The following is a 23,232-nucleotide window of genomic DNA, read 5'->3' on the forward strand; positions in this document are numbered from 1 at the left end:
AGCAGTCGCCAAGACTGTTCGATGGAGTTTATATGCTTGTGTTCACCTTCTGGGAAGCATGTACAGTTAGCATTATCAATAACATTGCAAATCTTGGGCAGCTCCTGCAAAGGAGAGGAGAATATCACCAAATATTGGTGCCTAAGTCATCCAACAGCCGACAGGTGTCAGGTATTGTCACCGCCGGCCGTGTGACAGTACTATCAGCATCAGCAAAGTTTTCCTCTGAACCCGTGACCTCAGACCTCCCACCACAGAGCAGCCAACCGGACTTCCAGCTCAGGAATACCCTGCACTAACACGGGCTTGGACCTTAGAGCTTTGTCGCTGCGCCAGTGAGACTGCTTCGGAGACTATCTGCTGCTGTGCTGCGTGGACTCAACCAGCACCCTGGAAGCGTCGAACGAAAATCCCTCATACTACAGCTCCCTTCTTTCCATTTCGGACTTTCCACCCCCCCCTTCGCCATCGTCGGACTGCCTGTCGCCTTGTCATTGGCAATTCCTAGGTCCGGTTTATCCCTCTATCAAACAGGACAAAGCGGGAGCTTTCTCTTTCCATCTGCCGCTCCTTGTCGGTTTCTTATCCCCCCACACTCATCCTGGTTTTCCCACGCCCCTCTATCCTTTCTTTTCCCCTCTTTTATACCTGATTTCGCTGGATTACATAACCCAATAATTCGACAACCGACCCAAGCAAGTCGGACTTGAGAAGACCAAAAGGGTAAAGGGTGCCCGACTCGATTATCATTTTCTATACCCCGATTTAGCCAAGCCATGTCCGAACGAGGCTCGTTCCGGGGAGGTGGTCGCAACCGCGGCGGAGGTTATGATCGCTCTGGCGGCCGTGGCGGAGGGCGAGGTGGCGGTGCCAGTGGCGGTGCGCAACAGCAACAGCAGGAAAGGCCCAAGAAGGAGAACATCTTGGATCTGTCCAAGTACATGGACAAAGAGGTCCGCGTAAAGTTCAACGGTGGACGAGAAGGTAATATTTCTTCTCCCATCTCCATTGATTCCGAACTTATCTAACTCCCACCAGTTGCTGGCATACTAAAGGGTTTCGACCAATTGATGAACCTGGTTCTGGACGATGTCAAGGAGTCCATGCGAGGTAAGCTCGCCGTTGTCGCATCTTAACTTGCAGATCTAACTTTCAGTAGATGACGAAGGCAACGAGAACACGCGGTCTCTCGGCCTCATTGTCGCCCGTGGCACCTTGATTGTGCTGATCTCCCCCGCTGATGGCAGCGAGCAGATTGCCAATCCGTTCGTGCAGGCAGAGGAGTAAGCAACGAGTGTTTGCTCGATATGCATGTGTACCATTCGATCCTCGTTTCGCATGTCTGCCCAGCCAAGAGTTCCCGGACTTGAGGGAGCACAAAAACCCTTTTCTCGCCATCGACTGGACTTGACTCTCCTCTGATTATTAGATCAGTCTCCATCAGATCAACCTCTTCGGTTCTCTGTCTACTACGCACTACGCCTGCATGTTCCCCAGGCCTCTAAGTCTTCCTATTAGCCAGCGATGCGCCAAAGGAACGGTTCTCGAACTCTGTGGGAACATTCGTCGAACAAGGAAATGGAATCATCATGTGATAAAATAGTCAAAAACCTAATAATGAATGATAATGAGCATAAAACGTGCCATATCTCCGCACAATTGCATCTTCTCACACTGATATACCACGATGACATCATCTCACTGCGTCACGAATCCTTCCCCGCTCAATCAGACCATCAACCAGATCCTCGATAGGCTTGGACGCATCGGACCGCGGACGGCTCAGCAGCTCTGACGGCTGCTATTGCTCCGTCCGCTAGGATGATGGTGAGCGACAAGTCAGCAATCGTATCGCCCGTTCTGGATGCTTCTGCTGGCGCATCTTATATAGACTGGAGCCCTGGCAGGTAACTACTTTTCTTTGTCCTTCGGACTTAGTATATACCCCGCTGTCGTCTTGGATAGTAGGTCTACATTTTAAGCATACTTTACAAGATGAAGCTTCAGCTCTCAGCTGTGGCTGCGGCCGCAATACTCCCCCTCTGCTCTGCCCTCGCAATCCAAGAAGTCTTCAGCGATCACAAAGAGAAGGTCTCTTCTCCCTCCAACACCCGCAACTCACTCGACAGCGCCCTCGAATCATCCCCCACATTCCTCACCCCTGCAGACCTCGACACCTCCGACATCGACATCGACACCGAAATCGACCGACTTATCTCGAAAACAGCCACCAACATCGACGCCTGGATCAAGGACTTCATCAACCAGCCCCTTGACGATATCGAAGTAACCAACCCCCCTTCTGAACCTTCCGAACTCGCCGACGTCAATATTCCCATCAACCCCGCCGACCTCCTCCACCCGCCGGTCCCGGAACGAACCATCTACGAGCTCATCGCGGAAAGCAAGTACACCACTATCCTCGCGAAGATCATCAAATCGGATCCGGAGCTCGTCGATTACCTCAACTCCACCGAGCGCAGATTCACCTTCTTCGCACCGACCGACCACGCATTTAAGAAGATCCCGCACCATCACCACGGGGACCATCATGGCCACGACCACGACGATGATGGCGGCGACGGTGATGACGATGACCACCGCATCCCCAAGGAAATCGTCCGCGTTCTCCTTCACTACCATTCCTCGCCAGAGATCCTGAACGCAGCACAGCTCTTCCACAGGCACACCATCTCCAGCGCCCTCGAGGATCCCCTTCTGGGCACAAGGAAGCCAGATGATGAGGATGACGACGACGAAGATCTGCCGCAGCGCATCGCCGTCCGCGCCGGGTTCAAGGGCCTGACGCTAAACTTCTACAGCCACATCGTCGCCGCTGATATCGTAAGACGCTTCTACTATGCCCCAACCACCCCCATCACAGTGAAGATGTATATACTAACCAAAATTACAGCCCGCAACAAACGGCCTAATCCACGGCATAGACAGCATCCTCCTCCCACCACCACCCGCCCTCCTCCTCCTGGACGTCCTCCCCACAAAATTCAGCACATTCAATCTAGGTCTACACAAAACGGATCTTGGCTCAGCCCTAAACACCAGCACCAAAGAGACCGGAAAGGGCTTCACAGTCTTCGCGCCCACAAATTCCGCCTTCGCACACCTCGGGCTAAAGATCAACGCGTTCCTCTTCTCCCCGCCGGGCCTAAAGTACCTCCGCGGCCTGCTAAAATACCACATCGTCCCCGAGCATACGCTGTACAGCGACGTGCTGTATACGGAACATGGCGAGGTGAAACCGTTTGGTGTCCGTGGGGCGACGCATCTCGACCTGCCGGCGCTGCTGGGGGACCGCACGATTGCGGTTGATGTGACGCATCTGGGGCCGTATGTGAGTTTTAGGGTTAATGGTGGGCAGAGGGTGGCGTTTGCGGATATTCTAGCCAAGGATGGGGTCATTCATGCGTTGGATCATGTGCTGATTCCGCCAAGGAGGCTGCAGGAGACTGACGGGGAGGAAGGGGAGTTGACGATTGGAGAGTTGATGGAGAGATTGGAGCCTTGGGTTGAGGAAGAGGATGTTGCGGATACTGAGGATCTGTTGACTGGTTATTGGGATGAGGTTGTTGAACGTACTGGGGAACTGTGAGATGACGAGATTTATGGATTGGGTATGACGATGCTGAGCACGTATACATTGCTGGCTAGCACATAATGTTGGACTGACTTGATACAAAATTGTTATTTTCTGTCGTTTTCCCCGATGAAGTCTCAATAAGAATGCTTGTATTTCTATCAAATTGCATGGTGTAGCCTTCGTGAAGTAGCTGCTAGAGATAAGGGTGGTGTAAGACACTCCAAGGCAGAAGACAAGTTGAACTGCCAAAATATTCTGATTTGATTCCCTACTGCAAGGGATAGATTTCCACTCTTTCACTGGTCTGTTTCGCATACTTCGTGATCCATCAACATATATAATCCCACATGATGAGCCCATTTAAGGCCTGGCTAGTGAAGCCTCCTGGCGGGCTTCATGAGTGATTGAAAAGATGATTCGAGAGCCTTTTTGAGCTCCTTGTAGCTGACGATGAAGCAGGTCTGCTCATCGCGGCTGACCAATGTGATTCTTTCGTCTGTTCCCGCATCCAATTTATTCAGACAAGTGAGAACATGGCCGAGATCGACGACAGGGTCTCCGGATGCATCCACTTGGTGAAAGACATAATCCCGGAAGATCTTTAGGAAGAATCGCTCCCCGTTCTCCGACCACTGCCGATCATGTTCGTGCTCAGGGCGCTCGTTGATAAAGTTCAGTTTCGTCAAAAGTCGCACAAGGCGCCCGTTCTCCAATTCCCTGCCTAGGTCTGACGTGAGGTGATCGTCCATTCGAAGGGCCGAGTCAAAGGTCGACATCAACTGTGACGAGATGCCGGTAATGAAAACGTCAATATTCCGATCTTGATCCTTTTGCAGTGCTCCGAGTAGCCACATCACCGTAGACTTGAGCTGCGGGGTGTACATTCGGGTGAAATGCTCCATGGCCTTGGCGGGGTTGTGCATAATGCCCGGCGAATTGGATCCCAAAGTGAGGATTAGCTGGCCAAAATTGACTAGATCTTGACGCTGAAGGTCGGCAGTCGTTCTTTGGGTATCGAATTGAACGACGTCCATGATAGCACACGCATTGAGTCGAATACGGTTGGTTCCAGTTAGGAGGATCTTGCTGGGGTCAATGATCCTTGCGGCGAGGCCATTACTATGAATCGCCTTTAGGGCGTTGGCAATCTGGGTCATGTAACCCCATAAAACCTGTTCAGAGACATGTGTATTATTACGGCCCTGAAACCTGTTCCCACCGCCCAGATGCTGTTCTGTGAGCGTTTTCGAAAGTGGGTGATAGTCGGTAACGAAGATCAAGGAGCTGTCCTGGAAACTTCGACTTGTAAATGCATCGTGTACTGTCACCATGCTACCACTGGACACTCGCTTCCAGGCTTGGACGGACCGGATTGCTTTCTCGTTTGTCAATCGAAATCCTGATACAACAAACGTTAGTGAAATCTCGCTTAAAACGAAAGTGTAGCGAGAGAAAAAAAAAACATACCTTCCAGGCGTCGAAGGGCATAAAAGTTGCCGTCCTTGCTCGACTGTGCTTTGTAAACCCAGCTGGGATAACCAAAAATTGCAGCATTTTTCTGATGACTGAGATCTAGAGGAACCAGAGAATGAAAATAATCAACTTGAGCTGGTAATTGGGTATCTGTCCGCGCGTTAGCTTGACCGATCGTCACATGAATAGTGGCGTACGTACTAGGTAGCGTTTGAAGTGTAGCTGCTGCTTTCTTCTGTAGCTCTTCCCTAAAGTCATTTTGTAGAAACAAATCGTGGACACTGCGCTGATATGCTAATGTGTTTTGACTGTGAGGCCCGATCGGAGCGTAAAGGTGATATTGAACCTAGGACGAGCAGCAGCTGTTAGTCAACTTGACCCGTCACGCAGGACCGGAAATATAGCTTACTGGTTGCTGGAAGCCAGACTGGTTGGCGAAGTAGGCGGCTCCGCCCAGCGCAGTTGCGGTCGTGTCGTGAGAGAATGGGTTTGCTTGGACAGGCCCAACACCTGCAGGTGCAGCAAGGGGGTTCGGAGTCGTTACGAAAGGGTCGAAGGCGCCAGCCGAGGCAGCACCAGGATTTCCATTTCCGTGTAAAGGAGATTGCTGCAACGATGGATCTACGGTTAGCGGATAATTCACAGGACTTAAATCGGGTTGAGCCAATGGGGATGCCATATTTCGGTAACTGCCAGGCATGTATCCATAATATGAAAGCCGCGAATAGTAATCTTGAGTAAACAAAGCGAAACGCGGAGCGTTGGAGGGGTAGTAGGGCGCCATATGTCGGTAGTTGGCAATAACACCATAAGTACCGGTACCTTGCCAACGGTCCCTGTGCACTGTGGAATCTGAAATGATAGGGATTGAAGAAGGCATCGGAGCGGCAAGGATAAAAATAATTGCGCTTTCATAGGTATCGCGATTTGAAGTTCAAGGATGCCCAGGATAGGAGTGATGAAGGTAGGTTGCCAATACAGCTCATGCGGAAGGAACGACAGGCGGTGCAGGCAAAGAAGGAAAGCTTACCATGTGTGTAGGTTCAAAGCCCTGTGGTACAAATTCTTGTACTTCGGCTACAGACCATTCTGGGGCCAATGCCTCCTGGCGACTACCGGGTGTGCTGGCATTTGATCCTGCTCACGGTCAGTGATTATCCAACCTGCTACCGTAATATACGCCATACTTGAGGAAACAGCTCGGGGTTGGAAGGGAGCAGCGTTTGCGGCTTTCGGAGATATTGTTGAAGCTTTCTTCAAAGACGAGCTGGAGGATGTCGGGGAAGACCCGTTGGAGGGTATTAAAGAGGGTGTGAAACTTGGGGAGTCGACATTGAAACGCTTTCTATTGGCGCTACCAATGATTCCCAGTTAACAACCGAGTTATGGACTCATTGCACATCGGATATCCATATGGAATACTCACTTGTCAAATAGTTGGTTGGAGGAGTTCATCTTGAGCGGTGGGTCATGATTGAAAGCGCAGCCTTGACGAACGAACCCAGTCAGATAAAGCCCATAGCCAGAGTAATCAATTCGGAAAGGGGACCGTCGCAGCACCTTTGTCTTCGTAGCGGCATCGACCATAGATGGTTACATTTCGGCAGAGCGTGTCCTTCGCGTTTTCTAATGATCGGCGGGCGAATGTCTTAGCAGCAATTCCCCGCATAATATAAAAAGGAGTTTCGAGCCAATTCCCGGGGTAGGTGATGAAGAGACAAGCTATATCAACGAACCTCGCGCTTTCATCTTTGGTGACCCCGTCCCACGACGGGCGTCATCCAAGCTAGGCTTTCCTGCGGAAGCCATATTCTATCCACGAGCAGAAGCGGGTCAACGCAGGCGGCTCTCCATTGATTCGAAGCAATATAAGACCAGGCGACCGAGAGTATCTAGAGGAAAGCCACATTCCTCTATCGATGAGTTGTCCGTGAAATAAGCCCGAAAGGATACGCGCGGAGTGATGGTTAGGCAAGAATAGTGACCTGGCACAAGAGAGGGGTTCTTGACAAGTTCTATATCTCAACACATTGAATTATGTAAATCCAACAGAGCCAAGCATATATCATCGTACAGAGATCGAAAACGCGATGGAAGCTTCGCGTCACTGATGAACGAAGGGAGAGCTGCGGGAGGCCGCACGGCGACGCTGCAAGCAAGAGGGCGAGTCCGCGGGGAGGGGGAATTCGAAGGGCGGTCGGATCAGAGCGCTGCGCACGGACCAGTCGCCCGCCTTGAATGGAAACGTGACCTTGAGCCAGCGATGACGGAGCTCTGAACTGGACAGCTCGTCTGAAGCTATCAATCTCCTGCGACAACAACCACGGAGCGGAAACTGAGCTTACCAAAGCCGTTGATCAACCTGCACACCTCAGACCCTCGGGCAGCCCCATCCCGAGCTTTGTATACACGAGACGAGGCAGTTCCTCCTTGTCCGCCTACTTCCTGACATCAACCCCCGACGAGACCTGAAGCATCCCTGTTTATGGATCGGACAAATCATTAATCATGTCCTCGTCTGGGCCCGACATTTCCGAGCTCTCTGAGAGCCAGCGGTCTGCCCTTGAGACTTACACCGCCGTCACAGATCAAGACCCCGTGGCCGCCATTGCATTGCTAAGTCGATCGCAATGGAACGTACAGGTAGGAGCACTCATGGTATTTAATCGTGAGAGACGCCGCTGACATACAAAGATTGCCATTGCGAAATTCTTTGATGGAGAAGGGCCGGACCCTGTGGAAGAAGCCCGCGCCGCTCTTGAGAACAACAGCCCTGCTCGTCCGAACCGTCAAACGCAGAACCTCCTGCATGAGGATCTTACTGCGCGATTCTCACCAGCCTCACCAGCCTCATCAGCCGCCGAACCAGCTCCCCGTGTCGTAACCCAACCGGGGGATCAGCCCGTTTACCGTCCACCTTTCCTACTAGCCATCGTCTTCGCCCCAATTAATATCCTATACCGATTGCTCTTCAGCTCCTTCCGCCTGTTCGGCACCCTATTTCCCTTCCTCCCCCGATTGTTTAACTCAACAGCAAACCCTGCTCTACAAGGTGCTCGACGAAATACCACGGGGCGTCGTCCGTTACCGCCGAAAGATACAGCCGCCAGGTTCATTCGTGAATTCGAGGAACAATATGGTGCTCACTCGGTTGAGTTCTTGGAGAATGGATACAACATGGCGTTGGAGAGAGCGCACCGGGACTTGAAGTTCCTTCTCGTTGTCTTGTTGTCGCCGGAGCACGACTACACCGATGGATGGGTCAAGGAGACACTCTTATCCAAGGAGGTCACCGATTTCATCAACGACCCACAAAACAATGTCATTGTATGGGGTGGGAACGTACAGGATGCTGAAGCATATCAAGTTGCTAACTCACTCCGATGCACGAAATTCCCCTTTGCCGCCGCGATAGCCCATACACCTAGCGTTTCATCAACCGCCATGTCTGTTATTACTAGGATTTCTGGGGTGACATCGCCCGCAGAGTTTGTGGAAAAGCTCCGGACGTCGATCTCGCAGAACAAGGAGCCTCTCGAGCGAATCCGGGCCACTCGGGCCGAGCAACAGGCCACTCGCAGCCTCCGCGAACAACAAGACTCAGCGTACGAGCGCTCTCTGGCAATCGACCGAGAACGCGCAAGACAAAGAAGAGAGGCGGAAGCAGCACGGCAACGCGAGGAGCAGCTCGCAGCGGAACGCCAAGCAGCGGAAGAAAAGCGGATACGTGATCTTGTGCAATGGAAGCAATGGCGCTCCCAATCCATTCGGGAGGAACCGAGCGCAGATGTCAAAGACGCCGTCCGGATCAGCATCCGGCTACTTTCAGGCGAACGCGTGATCCGTAGGTTCGCTCCGGACGCTGATATGGAAGAACTCTACGCTTTCGTCGAGTGCTACGATATCCTGAAAGAGGCAGGGACAGACGCGTCAGAGAAGACGACAGTGGCGGAGCCAGAGGGGTTCGACCACCAATACGGCTTCCGACTCGTCTCGCCGATGCCAAGAGTCGTCTACGAGGTTGATGCTGGTTGCGCGCGGGAAAAGATTGGCCGCGGCGGTACTCTACTCGTGGAGCCCATCGACGAGGGGAGCGACGAGGAGGAGTAGGTAGTGGAGGAGGGTACCCTACATTAGTGTACGCTAAGATACATAGACTCGCGTCAAGATAGACACCACACGCGGCACGCTTGTCTAATCCGAGTAGCTCTATGCCAAGCATAATTATGCAGATTGCATTCATATCACGGATGTGAAGTTTCCCTTGACGGAGTCGGAGACATTCCCGGAGACATTTTCCTCGATATCTCTCCAAGGCACCATGGGAATTCCACGGAGTAGTCTTTTAGCTTCGCCGGGCACATTGGCCTAGCGACGGAGACATTTTATATTGACCCTCAAGTCTCAACCGGCGGAAATGGACACGCCCCAGCCGAAGAGTAGTGATCGTCAATGATCAACCCTCTCTTTGGACTCTATCTGATATCAACTCTCCCGGCCGTTATGACCCCGCCAGGCTCGTAAATTCAACTTCTCCAAGAGAATGCGCCAGGCCCCCAATTAATTATTCCAGAACCTCGCAAGCTTAGGCCCCCCGTTCTGTACGTAGTTCATACTAACCAATCAAGACCAGCAATGGCCAAGCTAACCCTTCTGCTGACTGAGAACCATAACTCCTGAGGGCGGCCGCAAGCCTCACTGATGGAGTTGGAGGGGATGATTCTGAACCAACAAGCAACGCCAAATAAACCTTTAATGATTGGCGCGAACTTCAATGCGGGTCAATTGGAATTTGGGCGTTTCGAAATGACAAGGGCCTCAAGGGGTGGTGTGGACTTTTGAAGAAGCAGAGGGTAGGCATGATAGGCAATTGCTAAGTAATCTACTCCTGGGTACAACATAAGTGCTTCCTTCGCTAGCTCGCTTAGAGTTCATGATCCTGGTCTAATAATCATGTGCCGGCGGTTGAGCTTTTTACTGCTTTCGTTCTCGACTCCGAATGATCATGTTATAAGTTATCCCCGAACATAAACCTCGAAGCCAATAGGGGAACGGAGTGTCCAATTACAACGGTGTGGGGGCCGGGGGTTGTAGGCAAGACGAAGGTAGAAAGTCTGAAAATTCGAAGTCCCAGACGATCATTGCGATCTGGAGCTCAGAGTCCCGTACACAGTAGCCTATGGGGAGATAGGTAGACACAATTTCGCGTTATGTTGACGAGCACAGATGTTTCACGGCCGATGCCAGCGATAAAATGTGCACCATTGGGTTTGCCAGCTCCAGGCATCACTGTCCAGGGTGTTCATGATGTTGGTACCCCAAGCCCGTTTCCGCTGGGGGCGTTCGGGGCTAAGGTCACTTCAAATGTCATCGGGGATAAGATCGGGAATACGATCATGAAGCCAAGGGAAGTCAGGTTGTAAATCACGACAGTCCCCGCCTCTAGAAGAAGATCACAAGAACCTTGAACGTTGATAATCATCGTCATCATCAGGCTCGTGCGTTTAACGACTTCCAGTCATATTTTGAGGTCGTGGAGTAGATACTAGTAGGAAGTTTGGAGCTGGAGGGTGGAGGTAATTACCCGAGCAACATCGGCGCGTGATTGCGTCCTGAACTCCTGATAAATATATATCTTGCGCCTTGATACTCTGGAACCAACGCGACGAGCATGATGAAACGCCAGAGTAATTCGAAAGGGACACGTCACTCGTCAGGGACCATAGTAATCCTTGCTTAACCCTTGCATTCTTCCAGAAAGCCAAAAATTCAAAGACTCAATAGAGAATGGGGTATCCGTGCAACAGCTGCAGATGCGGAGAGATTGGGTCCATGTGTCCGAGTGATAGATGACAGTGTCCATGTGTCGGGCCCAGAATTCTCCGTGGAAAGCGCCTGAAAGATGAGGTTGCAACATGTAGATCCTGAAGGAAAGACAAAAAGCGCCCATGACTTGGCATCGACTGCAAGAGGAAATTGGTCGGGTCGTCCTGCGAGGCGTGCTTGGCGAGATTCAAGGATTACGCGACCTATCCAACCTAGGTTGGGGTATGCCAAGTTGAACACATCACGGATGCATTTTTTCCATCCAAGATCAGACTTGCCGTTGTTGAGAGCAACAGGGCTGATACTGTGGAAACCACATCCACCGGAAAAAGAGGTTGATTGTCAACTGGCTGGGAACTTGGCAACCCTGGAATCTTCGATTCTTTAATACGGAAGAGGCTGTGTCCGTGCCGAGAGATCGGTTGCGGCAGATAAGATCCTGCATAGCTGAGTCACGCAGTCAATGCCGGTATAAATCAGGCTGCTAGCGGACAGTGCCGCAAGAATAAAAGTTTGTCGGAATAGTGGAAGAGGCGAATCCGATACGGTATGGTACTAAAAGGGGGAGCCCTTCTCCAAATCGCGAATTTCGGGGCCGGGAAGCCTTCTTGCCGGCCCCACCGCCACCCCTAATCGCTGACACTGGCACTGTTTCTCGATGCTTTTTCAGGCTGCCACGCTGCGATTCCCACACGCACGTCAGCGGCCAGCCATGTTGATCAATTCAGATGAAACATTGCGAACGGCGCTGGCGCATTAAGCGAGCTTCTCGAACCAACGTTGACCCAGAGTAGAAACAATGCACAATATGATTCATAATGAGTCTTTGTAGTAGATGTCCAAATTCAGGTTATATCCAGATCTTCGTATCGGATACGGGGCTTGACGAGTCCCTGAATCATGGATTAATGGATAACCCGTCGTTGGATCCAATCTGATAGAGCTGTTTCGTGGATGCGATGGAGATGGGGCCGAGAACAATAGGCTATCTCCCCTGCCAGCAGCCATGCAGAGGTTGAGTGGCCGGCACCACCGTGTAACATACGGTGTCAGCCCTCCCGCTAGTATGATGGCCAATTGACTCAGTTCGAGGTTTGGGACTGGTTATCGCCGTCAAGATGACTCTTCTCCTCGTTTCTTGCAAGTAATCGGCTGCGGTATGTCCGCTTGCACGCACTCGGGACTCCATCTCAACTGATCCGTGCATCGTTCACCTGGGTCCGGAGACAAGGCTTCACCGCACCCGATTGGCCAGACCACTGCATTTTTGCATTGCAGCCCAGACTTTTGGCGTCGCCGCTAATTTTCTGTTTTTTCTTTCGCCTGAAGTCTGGTCGGCTTTGGTATTATTATTTTAGTCTTCACTGGGACAGTCGCTCTTTAAGTTACAGCTCGATTGAGGAGAAAACGTCCGCTCATTCATTCTTCTTTTCTCCCTCTCCCCCCTCTCTCATTCTCAAACAACCCCTCCATACTTCCATCCCTGACGCGGGCACCTCCTAGTTCTAACCCTTGTGCTCGGCTTGCTTCTCTCCTAAACAACAGCCTGCGGGCTTCCTATCTCTACCCCCATCACCCTGAGGCTGGTTGTCTCAACCCCAACAACCATGGCTTCCTTCTTGGGAACGATCAATCCCAGTGTTAACCCCGCCCGCGAGGTGGAATCGCGGGGAGTTGAGGAGCACACCGTCACTGAAACCAGCGACTATGTAGTTCAGGATGCCGTTCCGCGCGAGAAGCTGGCGCGCAGCTCCAGCAGTATTCTCAGCTCTGCCGAGACAGCTCGGGAAAAGGAAGAGCGCGACTACGAGGACGAGGCCGAGGAGGAAATCACTCGTCTTGCTCAGCAGTTGACACACCAGTCTACAAAGTACTCCACTCACAACATCGAGAACCCGTTCATCGACATCAATGAGGACTCCTCTTTGAACCCAAGCAACCCCAACTTTAAGGCGAAGAACTGGATGAAGAACATCCTGGCTCTCTCTTCGCGCGACCCCGAACGATACCCCAAGCGCCACGCTGGTGTCTCATTCCGCAACCTCAGCATTCACGGCTTCGGCAGTCCCACAGATTACCAGAAGGATGTTTTCAACTCGGTGCTACAGATTGGGAACCTTGTTCGCCTCTTTACGGGAACCGGAAAGCAGAAGATTCAGATTCTGCGCGAGTTCGATGGTCTGGTCAAGAGTGGTGAAATGCTTGTCGTCCTAGGCCGACCCGGAAGGTAGGCACTCGCGAATGGTTTGTATCACTTCAAATACTAACGTGACACAGTGGCTGTTCAACATTCCTCAAGACCCTTGCTGGCGAAATGAATGGTATTTACATGGACCCGGCTTCGGAGCTCAACTACCAAGGTATCCCGGCAAAGCAGATGCGCAAGCAATTCCGGGGTGAAGCTATCTACACCGCCGAAACTGATGTCCACTTCCCTCAACTATCTGTTGGTGATACATTGAAGTTCGCCGCTCTTGCACGTTGCCCCCGGAACCGTCTTCCTGGGGTTTCCAGGGAACAGTATGCAACCCACATGCGAGACGTTGTGATGGCTATGCTGGGTCTGTCCCATACGATCAACACCCGTGTTGGAAACGATTTTGTCCGTGGTGTTTCCGGTGGTGAGCGCAAGCGTGTCTCTATCGCGGAAGCCACCCTCAGCGGTAGTCCGCTGCAGTGCTGGGATAACAGTACTCGTGGTTTGGATAGTGCCAACGCCTTGGTAAGGAGAACCAGGAACCTTGTGCACTTCTCAGTACTAATCGAAGTAGGAATTTTGCCGCACTCTGAACCTGATGACCAAGTACGCCGGTGCCACTGTGGCTGTTGCCATCTATCAGGCCTCGCAGAGCGCTTATGATGTATGTTCTCTTGTTTGCATCCACATGCGAATATCTGCTAATTTAGTTATACTAGGTCTTTGACAAGGTCACCGTCTTGTACGAGGGTAGACAGATCTACTTCGGTCCCACAGATGAAGCCAAGCAGTTCTTCGTCGACATGGGTTTCGAATGCCCAGAACGCCAGACTACTGCCGATTTCCTCACCTCGCTTACCAGCCCTGCTGAGCGAATCGTGAGAAAGGGTTTTGAGGGCCGTGTGCCGCAAACACCTGATGAGTTCGCTGCCGCCTGGAAGAACAGCGCTGCTCACGCGAAGCTTGTTCGGGAGATCGAAGAGTACAACCAAGAATTCCCGCTTGGTGGTGAATCGCTCAATAAGTTCATCGAATCTCGCCGGGCCATGCAGTCCAAGAACCAGTATGTTTACTCTTGTAACCAAAATCATTCGAAGAAACTAACATTTGGCAGGCGCATCAAGTCTCCGTTTACCATGTCTGTGTGGGAGCAGGTCGATCTTTGCATGATCCGTGGCTTCCAGCGTTTGAAGGGCGACGCCAGTTTGACCCTCAGTCAGCTTATTGGAAACTTTATCATGGCTTTGATTATTGGTAGTGTTTTCTACCGTTTGGACAATGATACCGGCAGCTTCTATTCTCGTGGAGCTTTGCTCTTCTTCGCTGTCCTGCTCAACGCCTTTGGTAGTGCGCTTGAAGTATGCGTTCCCCCCTACCCAGCTATTGCCTTGGCTAACAAGTTGCCAGATCTTGACCCTCTACGCCCAACGTCCGATCGTCGAAAAACAAGCTCGTTACGCCATGTACCACCCGTTCGCCGAAGCTATCGCCTCCATGCTTTGTGATATGCCCTACAAGACCCTGAATGCCATCACCTTCAATATCCCGCTCTACTTCATGACAAACCTCCGCCAGGAGGCAGGACCATTCTTCGTGTTCCTCCTCTTCTCATTCGTGACGACTTTGACCATGTCTATGCTTTTCCGTACCATGGCTTCTTGGTCAAGGACCCTCTCTCAGGCCCTTGTGCCCGCTGCTATCTTGATTCTTGGTCTTGTCATCTACACTGGTTTCACTATCCCAACCAGAAACATGCTGGGCTGGTCCCGCTGGATGAACTACATCAACCCCATTGCCTATGGTTTTGAAAGTTTGATGGTCAACGAGTTCGAAGGCCGCACTTTCCCTTGCTCTGATAACGAGTGGATCCCGCGAGGCGACGGCTACTTGACTGTGGAACGGGTCAACCAGGTCTGCGCTGTTGTAGGTGCGGCTGCTGGTAGTGGCTCTGTTGACGGAACCACCTTCCTCCGCGAAAGTTACCAGTACACCCCTAACCACAAGTGGCGCAACCTTGGTATCATGTTTGCTTTCATGGCTTTCTTCCTCTTTACATACCTTTTTGGTGTCGAGTTCATCTCCGAGGCCAAGTCCAAGGGTGAAGTCCTCCTCTTCCGCCGCGGCCAGGCTCCTCCTGATGCTGGCGATGAAGAGACACGCAGCGCTGTTACCGCTGGAGAGAAGGTCGACCAATCCACTCAGGATGTTGCCAACATCCAGAGACAGACCGCCATCTTCCACTGGAAGGACGTTTGCTACGACATCAAGATCAAGAATGAACCCCGGCGCATTCTCGACCACGTGGACGGATGGGTGAAGCCCGGTACCTGCACGGCTCTGATGGTAAGCCTTCTCTTGATATTCTAATGGCATCATTCTAACGTGATTAGGGTGTTTCTGGTGCTGGTAAAACCACACTTCTGGACGTACTTGCTACTCGTGTGACTATGGGTGTTGTCAGTGGTGAAATGCTGGTCGATGGCCGCCCTCGCGATCAATCTTTCCAGCGCAAGACTGGTTACGTGCAGCAGCAGGATCTTCACCTTCACACAACCACCGTCCGTGAGGCTCTGCGCTTCAGTGCTTTGCTTCGTCAGCCCGCCCATGTTTCCCGTCAGGAGAAGCTTGATTATGTTGAAGAGGTCATTAAGCTGCTTGGTATGGAGGCTTACGCTGATGCCGTCGTTGGTGTTCCTGGTGAAGGTAAGTTCTGGTTTTGTCTTCATAAATCTCGTGCAGTTTACTAATCTCGCCCAGGTTTGAACGTTGAACAGCGAAAGCGCCTTACCATCGGTGTTGAACTTGCCGCCAAGCCCCAGCTGCTTCTCTTCCTCGACGAACCCACCTCTGGTCTTGACAGTCAGACCTCCTGGTCTATCCTTGATCTGATTGATACTCTTACCCAGCACGGTCAGGCCATTCTTTGTACTATTCACCAGCCTTCTGCTATGCTCTTCCAACGTTTTGATCGCCTCTTGTTCCTTGCCAAGGGTGGTAGGACTGTGTACTTTGGTGAGATTGGTGACAAGTCATCTACTCTGGCCAACTACTTTGAGAAGAACGGTGCCCCCAAGCTCCCTGCTGATGCCAACCCTGCGGAATGGATGCTCGAGGTTATCGGAGCTGCACCTGGATCCCACAGTGATATCGATTGGCCCGTTGTATGGCGTGAGAGCCCTGAGCGTCAAGCCGTGCATCAACACCTTGATGAACTCAAGTCTACCCTCTCGCAGAACTCCTCTGAGACAACTCAGGCCGATTCCTCCGACTACAACGAATTCGCTGCCCCCTTCACTGTTCAACTTTGGGAGTGCTTGCTTCGTGTCTTCTCCCAGTACTGGCGCACTCCGGTTTATATCTACTCAAAGATCGCCCTGTGTGTCTTGACCGCGCTTTACATTGGTTTCTCCTTTTTCCAGGCAGAGAATACTCGCCAGGGTCTCCAGAACCAGATGTTCAGTATTTTCATGTTGATGACCATCTTTGGTAACCTGGTCCAGCAAATTATGCCAAACTTTGTCACCCAGCGTGCCCTGTACGAGGCCCGTGAAAGACCCTCCAAGGCCTACTCATGGAAGGCTTTTATGACTGCTAACATTATTGTTGAGCTTCCATGGAACTCTCTCATGGCCGTTTTGATTTTCGTTTGCTGGTACTACCCTGTTGGACTCTACCGGAACGCTGAGCCCACTGATGCTGTCCATGAACGTGGAGCGCTTATGTTCCTGCTTGTTCTTACCTTCCTCCTCTTTACCTCCACCTTCTCCCACATGATCATTGCTGGTATTGAGCTTGCAGAAACAGGTGGTAACCTGGCTAACCTGCTCTTCTCCCTGTGCTTGGTCTTCTGTGGTGTCCTGGCTGGCCCTAGCCAGCTCCCGGGTTTCTGGATCTTCATGTACCGTGTTTCTCCATTCACCTATCTTGTCTCCGCGATGTTGTCTACCGGTGTCTCTGGTACAACTGCCCACTGTGAACCAGTCGAATTTGTGACGCTCACTCCGCCTGACAACACCACCTGTCTCGAGTACATGCAGACTTTCAAGGACCTCAATGGTGGCTATCTCCTGGACGACAACGCCACCTCAGAATGCACCTGGTGCCAGATCGATAACACCGACACCTTCTTGGCTGCCGTGAACAGTAATTTCGATGACGCCTGGCGCAACTTTGGCCTCATGTGGGTCTACATCTTCTTCAACATTGCCGCTGCCGTCTTCATTTACTGGCTCGCCCGTGTGCCCAAGGGTAACAAGAACAAGGGTTCCTCTTAGACGGGGTTCCCTTTTCTTTTCGCATTTCTCGGGCCATTTCTTGCCTTTTTCTTTGATCCATGACATATATTTTTGGATTCCCTGTCTGGATACACCGTACATATATGCGTACTGCAAGGGTTGGTTTGCATACATACTGTCGATATAACACATCATACATAATAGATTAGACCATCATTCTCACCTTCAAACTCGCTTCCGCTCCCTCCGGATCTATCACATCCTACCACCACTCTGCACCGCGCAATTTCTGTACATTTCCACTAAAACCCGCAGCCAGACAGCAGACAGTTCACAGATTGGACTGAACTGACTGACTCCCCTTCCGTCCCTTGAGTGTCACTTTTCTTTTCTCTTCTCTTCTCCACCAACCTCCCTTGCATCGTGTCTTTCCCTTCTCCCATATCATAATTTCTTTTTCTCTTTCGATCAGTTATTGGCTACTATATGTTCCGAGTTACACAAAGTTACACAATTTCCCCCAAATGCGGGATAATCGCTAAAAAGAAAAAGAACATAAATTTAAAGTTTTCCACATTTCCACGTACGGAGTAAGCTGACTACTATTCTAAGACTCGCGACTAGTGACGGGAGATTTGCGCGACGGTAGATTCGGATAATCGTCCGAACGGCGATCAGATCGTATCCGATCCCTACAAACGATAGTATGTATACATAACAAGATACATACGTACGGACATGGGTCACACAAGGCCAGCCCTACGTACTACAGGCTGTACATATGTACCTGACCGTCCTCAGTCTTCCGCTGATAAGCAAGTAACGCGTCTCACGCATATCCATACACTGTCCTTTGCTATCTCGGGAGTCGCCAAACGAAGCAAGCAGCAGAAGAACTCCAGCGACGACCTTCCACTTCTCAGAACATTTGTTCGTCAAAACCCATGCGCCCTTGAGCTCTTTCTGGGACACGACAACTATGACTCGGGAGGCTGGAATATTGTGCAGGGGTACCCGAGCCAGACCTACTCCATTCGCCAACCAACCCCATGCTCTCCATAAAAGGAAAGAGCGATGTACGGGTGTAGTCCTGGAGGAAGGTGCGATCGTTCGATCCCTTGGTCGCTCCTTCCTTGTCAGTGGGATAGATATGTCACCATTTGAGGAAGGTACGAAACGAGCAAGAACAGGGAAGGTGCGATGGACCTATGCCCCGGCTCGCTCCTTCCTCTTTCAACATCCGGACGCGGTACCTTCCGGATTTGGTCACGACAGTATCCCTCACTCACGAGGCAGGTGCGATGGACCCTGCCGACAGTCGCACTTTCCCATCTCATCGGACTCGATCGTTCGCGCCTTCCAAAACCGGACATGGAAAAATCGACAAGGAAGCAACGATCGTTGGCGTTCCCGGGCCGACCATCAGTCGCCCCTGCCTCTTTATACATATCCTGGGATAGGCAGGTATTGACTCGGTCGTGCTGTCTTTAGGTTTAAGAATGGCAAGACAGGATCGTACCTGGGTTCCAGACAGGAAAGAGTGTTGGGACACTCGTGGAAAGAACGTGATTGGTCGTGCAAGGCATGGCTTAGAACCGAAGATCTTTCTAGGTTCGAGTCGTACCTAGAGTTCCATCGAACAAGAGGAAATCTATTCGAGATAGTGTCTCGGGCTCTGATAATCCTAAGAACGGGGTTAGCGAAACTGGCTTGGCGGGATGGTATGGACCTAGCTGGGCGCACGGAATTGAGCTGGGAGAAGTCGTTCCTGGGAGGCACGTAAGGTCTTCTTTCAAACGGCTGAAGCGCGAGGGATGCAACGGGTGAAGGTAGTAGTACGAAATGGAAATAGTATACCTACCAGTCGATCGTATAGTACACCAGATCATTGGTGAAGTATGCGAAAATAGAATATAGTCTAATCTCCTCTTCTTCATTCACTAGTCTATCCAGCATAATATAGGCACCAAATCTACAATAGACACAGAAGAGAATCAAAAGAATAAAAGTATAGGACGAACACGCAGGCGTAACCACACAGGCAGACGATCAACCAAGAAAGCACTACAAAGTTTATCTAGATCCCCGAAAAGAAAGAAAGAAACCACACCGAGCAGGATAAGGTAGAGTAGATAGAAGACAAAAGTAAAACTACACCCTCCAGAGGGCTGTGGTCCCTCAATCTGTCTATCTGTCTACCGAACTAGATTGACTACCTTACTCGTAAGCGAGAAGGGCCTTGAGCAGGCTGGAAATGAAGCTCAGCTGCTCCTCGGCAGTGCCGTCCTTGGGGATTGAGATTCCGGTTGATGTAGGGGCAGAAGAAGGGACGGTGGTGGAGGTCTCCTTGGAGCCTTCGGTCGTGGTAGAGGTTGGGCGGACGGAGGTGGTCAGGGTCGTGGGGACGGCGGTGGTCGTGGGAGCCGCGGTGGTAGTCGTGGTGGAGGTCACGCTGGCAGTCGAGGTAGGGGCCGCAGAGGAGGTAGAGGTAGGAGCAGCAGAGCTCGACTCGGCAGGCTCAGAGGGCGACTCGCCACCAGAGCCAGAGCCACCGACAGTGAAGTCAACGCAGGACTCGTAGGTCTGGTCGATGCTCTCGGCGAACCAATACCACTGGATAACACAGGCACCGGCCTCGGAACACTTGGAACCCAGGTCGTCAGGGATGGTGATGGAGAAGTTTGTCTCGTCCTCGCTGACGCCGGTCGCGGTAGAGGCGTAGCCCTCAGTCCATTCGATGAGCGGGGAGCCGATGGCGGTGTTGGTGGCCGTGTCGACGATGGAGACGTTGGCGACACCGGTGTGAGGAGCGACAATGTCGACCACGAAGTCGACGACCTGGCCGGCAGTGTAGGACTGCACATTGTCGGTGTTGTCGGCGAACTGGTAACCCTTGCAGAGCCAGATACCACAGGCATCGGCGTCGTAGTCGGATTGGCCGGAGGCGACCTGGAGCTCGCCCTGGACGTTACCGGCGCGGTCGGCGGCCTGGTTGTTGTAGACTTGCTGACCGCACGCGGCGGCCATGGCGTCACCGGGGAGACGAGGGGAGGGGGAGGTGATGTAGCCGTGGGCATTGGCGAGGGAGAAGAGGCCGGCGGCGGCGAGGATGGAAGTAGCTTGCTTCATTTTGGAGATTGGGCTGGTTGATCGATTGGCTGATTGAGCGAGAGAAAGATAGATAGAGTGAGTGATTGGCAGGTATACCAGTATACCGAGAAAGAGCGATAGTTGGTTCGAAGTAAAGAATGCGACGGTCACAGACCGGTATTGAAGTGAATGTCTGAAAGAAAGAGGGACAAGACTAGCAAGCCTGCGTGCGTAGAGAAGGAAGGGAAAGAAAGCTCCAAGAATGAGGAGGCAGTATCACGTCTATATAGGACCCCAGCGCCCCGAAGAGCCATGCCTTGAGTTCTCAAGTGACATAGTGCATGAAACACAGCTAAGACCCGAAGAGGATAATTTCCATCCTTCAATCCACAGCGAATAAGGGGCCGGCCATCGTGCGACAAGGTAGACGTCAGGACGCAAATTCTTCCTAAGGGCTCCGAGGGAACCCCCAAGTCGGTATGAGCCGAAGCGCTGTTTAGTTTCAGCTTGATTAGCCTCAATAACGGCGGTGGATCACGATTCTTGGCTTGATGTGGCCCAGGGATGTGACTTGGCGCTCCCGGGGTTTCAGCTTCATTAGTCTTGAATTTGCGTGCGGGCCGACTGCAATCCTCTTGAACCCAGCAATAATCTGCAATCTATTTGGCACGGTCGAGCAAGGCTGGAGCTCTGTTACGAGTCAGTTCGGATAATTAAGAATGAGGGCGTGCTGCACGGGCGACTTGCCTGTTCCATACGCTGACGCCACTGTCAGTGTCCACAAGCTCAATCCACAATATCGCCAGTCGTCCTGAAATATAAAGCAATTAGCAGACTGGGCTGTGATCAAGTTAGTAAAGGAGGAGGAAGATGGTTTAGGAAAATGTCCGGGGAGAAAATGCATTACACTCCGCAAAGAGGTATCGTCGAAAGGATATAAATACACAAAAAGCACGGAAGAATAAACCAAAGCTGAAACCAAAGCTGATAGAAAAAAACGACCGCTAAGCATTTTGGTTTTGAGGGGGTTTGGCTGTCTGACTCGTCCCATTCCACTGGTCTCGCTGCTCCTCTACCCGACCAGGTTCGTCCGCGGGGCCTGGCAGGATCGCAGGAATACTGTAATTGTCTGCGAATGGGTTCTGCACTTGGTAATCCTCCGATCGATACTCGTACCGCCCAGCTGATGGATTGCCACCCGCCGTTGAGACATCAGATACTACGGTCTTCGTTGTACCAGACCTGTGGGTAAGAGCTTCGGGAGAAATTGGCGAGGGAGGACTGTGAGGGGGAGGCGTCTGACTGCGCTGCGGAAGAGGCGGGGGTGGGATTTGGCGCACCGCGCCGGCACCCGCGAGCTGGTCGTTTGGCTCGGGCGACTGGTTGGCCGATTCCACTGGCGGTGTTTGTTGCCCAAGGGCCTTGCGCGCCTGGAGCATGGCCCGCTGGTGTTTGGAAAGGGCTACGGACAATTCGTCGTTCGTCTCGATCAGTGTCAGAAGGGTATCCTCATCAGGAGGGGGATTCGTCGCGTGGATATAGTTCTGGATCGCGCGCGACGCCCTTCTACACCGACCAGAGAACTCTGTGATGAGATCGTTGGAGAGCATCTCGGCCGGTGTTGTCGACTGGACGAACTGCATCAAAAGCTTCGCCGAAGTCTTAGCCTCGGAAATACGAGCAACCAGCTCATCAGGCGACGGCAGCGAATCGGTACGCTCGACACGGAACATTTGGTCCGAATTCTGTCGCGACGGGCTTCCTCGCCAAGTACCCCGGCCATTACTCTACACAGGATCAGCGGCTGATGCAGATGATCGATGATCGGCGATACATACCTTGTTATTATTATAAGCTTTATCCATCTTGACCTTTTCCTTCTTCCACATCTCCACAAACGGCTTCAGATCCTCGTCCCAACCGCGCTGTGTCTCCAATGCATCCAGTGTTTCCCGCAGGAACCGTTGCACACCCATATCCTTCCCCTGGCGCAGCATATCCTTGATCGTCGCGATGAACTTGGCGTCGAGATTCCGAGAAAATGTGTGTCCGGGGTTATCGATGAGGATGCGCATCAACATGATCGCATTGTACTGAATATTAGTCGGTGTCGAGTTCGGTGTCGACAGCAGCTTCCTAAGGAGGTGGGCGGCTTCGCGCGCGGCATTGGGACTCGACTCGGCGCTCTCGACGATACTCGGCAGGTGGACGTACTCTTCTCCTTGCTGAGACGTGCGTGTAAGAAATCGCGCGGCAAAGGGAGTGATCGGAGGATTAACACATACCGGATGGTGCGGGCCTTGTCCCTCTTGACAAAAGGCATTCTAGATTGTAAACAACGCGATCAGCAGTGTTCCCCGCACAGAGGTCCGACGGGTCTCTGCGAACCACTTCTCTTATGATGATGCTTTCGGGCGAGTCTTCGGAGTAATTCTGATTTTCGCGTGAAGGGCCTATCCAATGGTCAGAAAAGCCGGTCGCGGAGTCTAGCCTACTCACTCCGATTGAGCGTTGGGCGCTTGTTGATGGTACTCAGGAGGCGCTTCATGGTGTCGGTGCCGGACCGCAGGACTTGAGTTGGAATCGGAGAGAGAAAGAGGGACGGAAAACTGGGGTGTAGGGGCGAAAAAGCGAAGGAGAGGGATAAAAAGAAAGGAAGTGAGAGCTAAGTTAGGCTGTTGCAGCTAGTCGGCGTAGGCGACGGCGTGCGTCGGAGTCATTTGGCAGCCTTTAGTTAAGCGCTGAGCTGCGGAAGGCAGAAAGAAAGCGGCGATCGCAGGCGACACAATCAAGAGCAGCGCTTTGTCCGCGAC

At 52.1% G+C, this 23,232-nt stretch overlaps 8 protein-coding genes across 8 annotated transcripts; 5 read left to right on the forward strand and 3 right to left on the reverse strand.

Annotated features, from left to right (window-relative positions):
• The first annotated feature begins 648 nt into the window (after positions 1 to 648).
• BJX68DRAFT_105268 (putative small nuclear ribonucleoprotein (LSM7)) lies at positions 649 to 1,432 on the forward strand. The gene is made up of 3 exons (XM_071035810.1): positions 649 to 984; positions 1,039 to 1,110; positions 1,160 to 1,432. Exons 1-3 carry the CDS (start codon positions 777 to 779, stop codon positions 1,285 to 1,287), a joined length of 408 nt encoding a protein of 135 aa, XP_070897933.1. The 5' UTR covers positions 649 to 776; the 3' UTR covers positions 1,288 to 1,432.
• Positions 1,433 to 1,846, forward strand: BJX68DRAFT_105269 (uncharacterized protein). Its single transcript, XM_071035811.1, has one exon. The coding sequence runs from the start codon at positions 1,525 to 1,527 to the stop codon at positions 1,753 to 1,755; it is 231 nt and encodes a 76-aa protein (XP_070897934.1). The 5' UTR covers positions 1,433 to 1,524; the 3' UTR covers positions 1,756 to 1,846.
• On the forward strand, positions 1,640 to 3,742 carry BJX68DRAFT_238983 (fasciclin domain-containing protein). The gene is made up of 2 exons (XM_071040451.1): positions 1,640 to 2,844; positions 2,915 to 3,742. Exons 1-2 carry the CDS (start codon positions 1,996 to 1,998, stop codon positions 3,608 to 3,610), a joined length of 1,545 nt encoding a protein of 514 aa, XP_070897935.1. The 5' UTR covers positions 1,640 to 1,995; the 3' UTR covers positions 3,611 to 3,742.
• On the reverse strand, positions 3,743 to 7,221 carry BJX68DRAFT_238986 (PAN-complex poly(A)-binding subunit PAN3). Its single transcript, XM_071040452.1, has 9 exons — positions 6,808 to 7,221; positions 6,632 to 6,697; positions 6,498 to 6,558; positions 6,259 to 6,425; positions 6,102 to 6,208; positions 5,481 to 5,678; positions 5,273 to 5,417; positions 5,066 to 5,221; positions 3,743 to 4,997 (listed from the first exon to the last, which is right to left on the reverse strand). The coding sequence occupies exons 1-9, from the start codon at positions 6,878 to 6,880 to the stop codon at positions 3,970 to 3,972; spliced, it is 2,001 nt and encodes a 666-aa protein (XP_070897936.1). The 5' UTR covers positions 6,881 to 7,221; the 3' UTR covers positions 3,743 to 3,969.
• A 128-nt stretch (positions 7,222 to 7,349) lies between these two features.
• Positions 7,350 to 9,320, forward strand: BJX68DRAFT_238989 (clathrin-mediated endocytosis regulator UBX3). The gene is made up of 2 exons (XM_071040453.1): positions 7,350 to 7,714; positions 7,766 to 9,320. The coding sequence occupies exons 1-2, from the start codon at positions 7,580 to 7,582 to the stop codon at positions 9,179 to 9,181; spliced, it is 1,551 nt and encodes a 516-aa protein (XP_070897937.1). The 5' UTR covers positions 7,350 to 7,579; the 3' UTR covers positions 9,182 to 9,320.
• A 2,942-nt stretch (positions 9,321 to 12,262) lies between these two features.
• Positions 12,263 to 17,902, forward strand: BJX68DRAFT_238992 (pleiotropic drug resistance family ABC transporter). The gene is made up of 8 exons (XM_071040454.1): positions 12,263 to 13,124; positions 13,175 to 13,619; positions 13,669 to 13,758; positions 13,814 to 14,157; positions 14,209 to 14,452; positions 14,502 to 15,437; positions 15,485 to 15,797; positions 15,852 to 17,902. The coding sequence occupies exons 1-8, from the start codon at positions 12,505 to 12,507 to the stop codon at positions 17,366 to 17,368; spliced, it is 4,509 nt and encodes a 1,502-aa protein (XP_070897938.1). The 5' UTR covers positions 12,263 to 12,504; the 3' UTR covers positions 17,369 to 17,902.
• Positions 17,903 to 19,406: 1,504 nt separating this feature from the next.
• BJX68DRAFT_105421 (lytic polysaccharide monooxygenase) lies at positions 19,407 to 20,714 on the reverse strand. Its single transcript, XM_071035812.1, has one exon. It carries the CDS (start codon positions 20,456 to 20,458, stop codon positions 19,547 to 19,549), a length of 912 nt encoding a protein of 303 aa, XP_070897939.1. The 5' UTR covers positions 20,459 to 20,714; the 3' UTR covers positions 19,407 to 19,546.
• Positions 20,715 to 21,328: 614 nt separating this feature from the next.
• Positions 21,329 to 23,134, reverse strand: BJX68DRAFT_105427 (VHS and GAT domain-containing protein). The gene is made up of 5 exons (XM_071035813.1): positions 22,919 to 23,134; positions 22,808 to 22,872; positions 22,705 to 22,743; positions 22,258 to 22,644; positions 21,329 to 22,206 (listed from the first exon to the last, which is right to left on the reverse strand). The coding sequence occupies exons 1-5, from the start codon at positions 22,965 to 22,967 to the stop codon at positions 21,424 to 21,426; spliced, it is 1,323 nt and encodes a 440-aa protein (XP_070897940.1). The 5' UTR covers positions 22,968 to 23,134; the 3' UTR covers positions 21,329 to 21,423.
• Between the last annotated feature and the right edge of the window lie 98 nt (positions 23,135 to 23,232).

The sequence above is a fragment of the Aspergillus pseudodeflectus genome (genome assembly GCF_044049435.1).
Source record: "Aspergillus pseudodeflectus strain CBS 756.74 chromosome Unknown BJX68scaffold_27, whole genome shotgun sequence".
NCBI classification, from domain to species: domain Eukaryota; kingdom Fungi; phylum Ascomycota; class Eurotiomycetes; order Eurotiales; family Aspergillaceae; genus Aspergillus; species Aspergillus pseudodeflectus.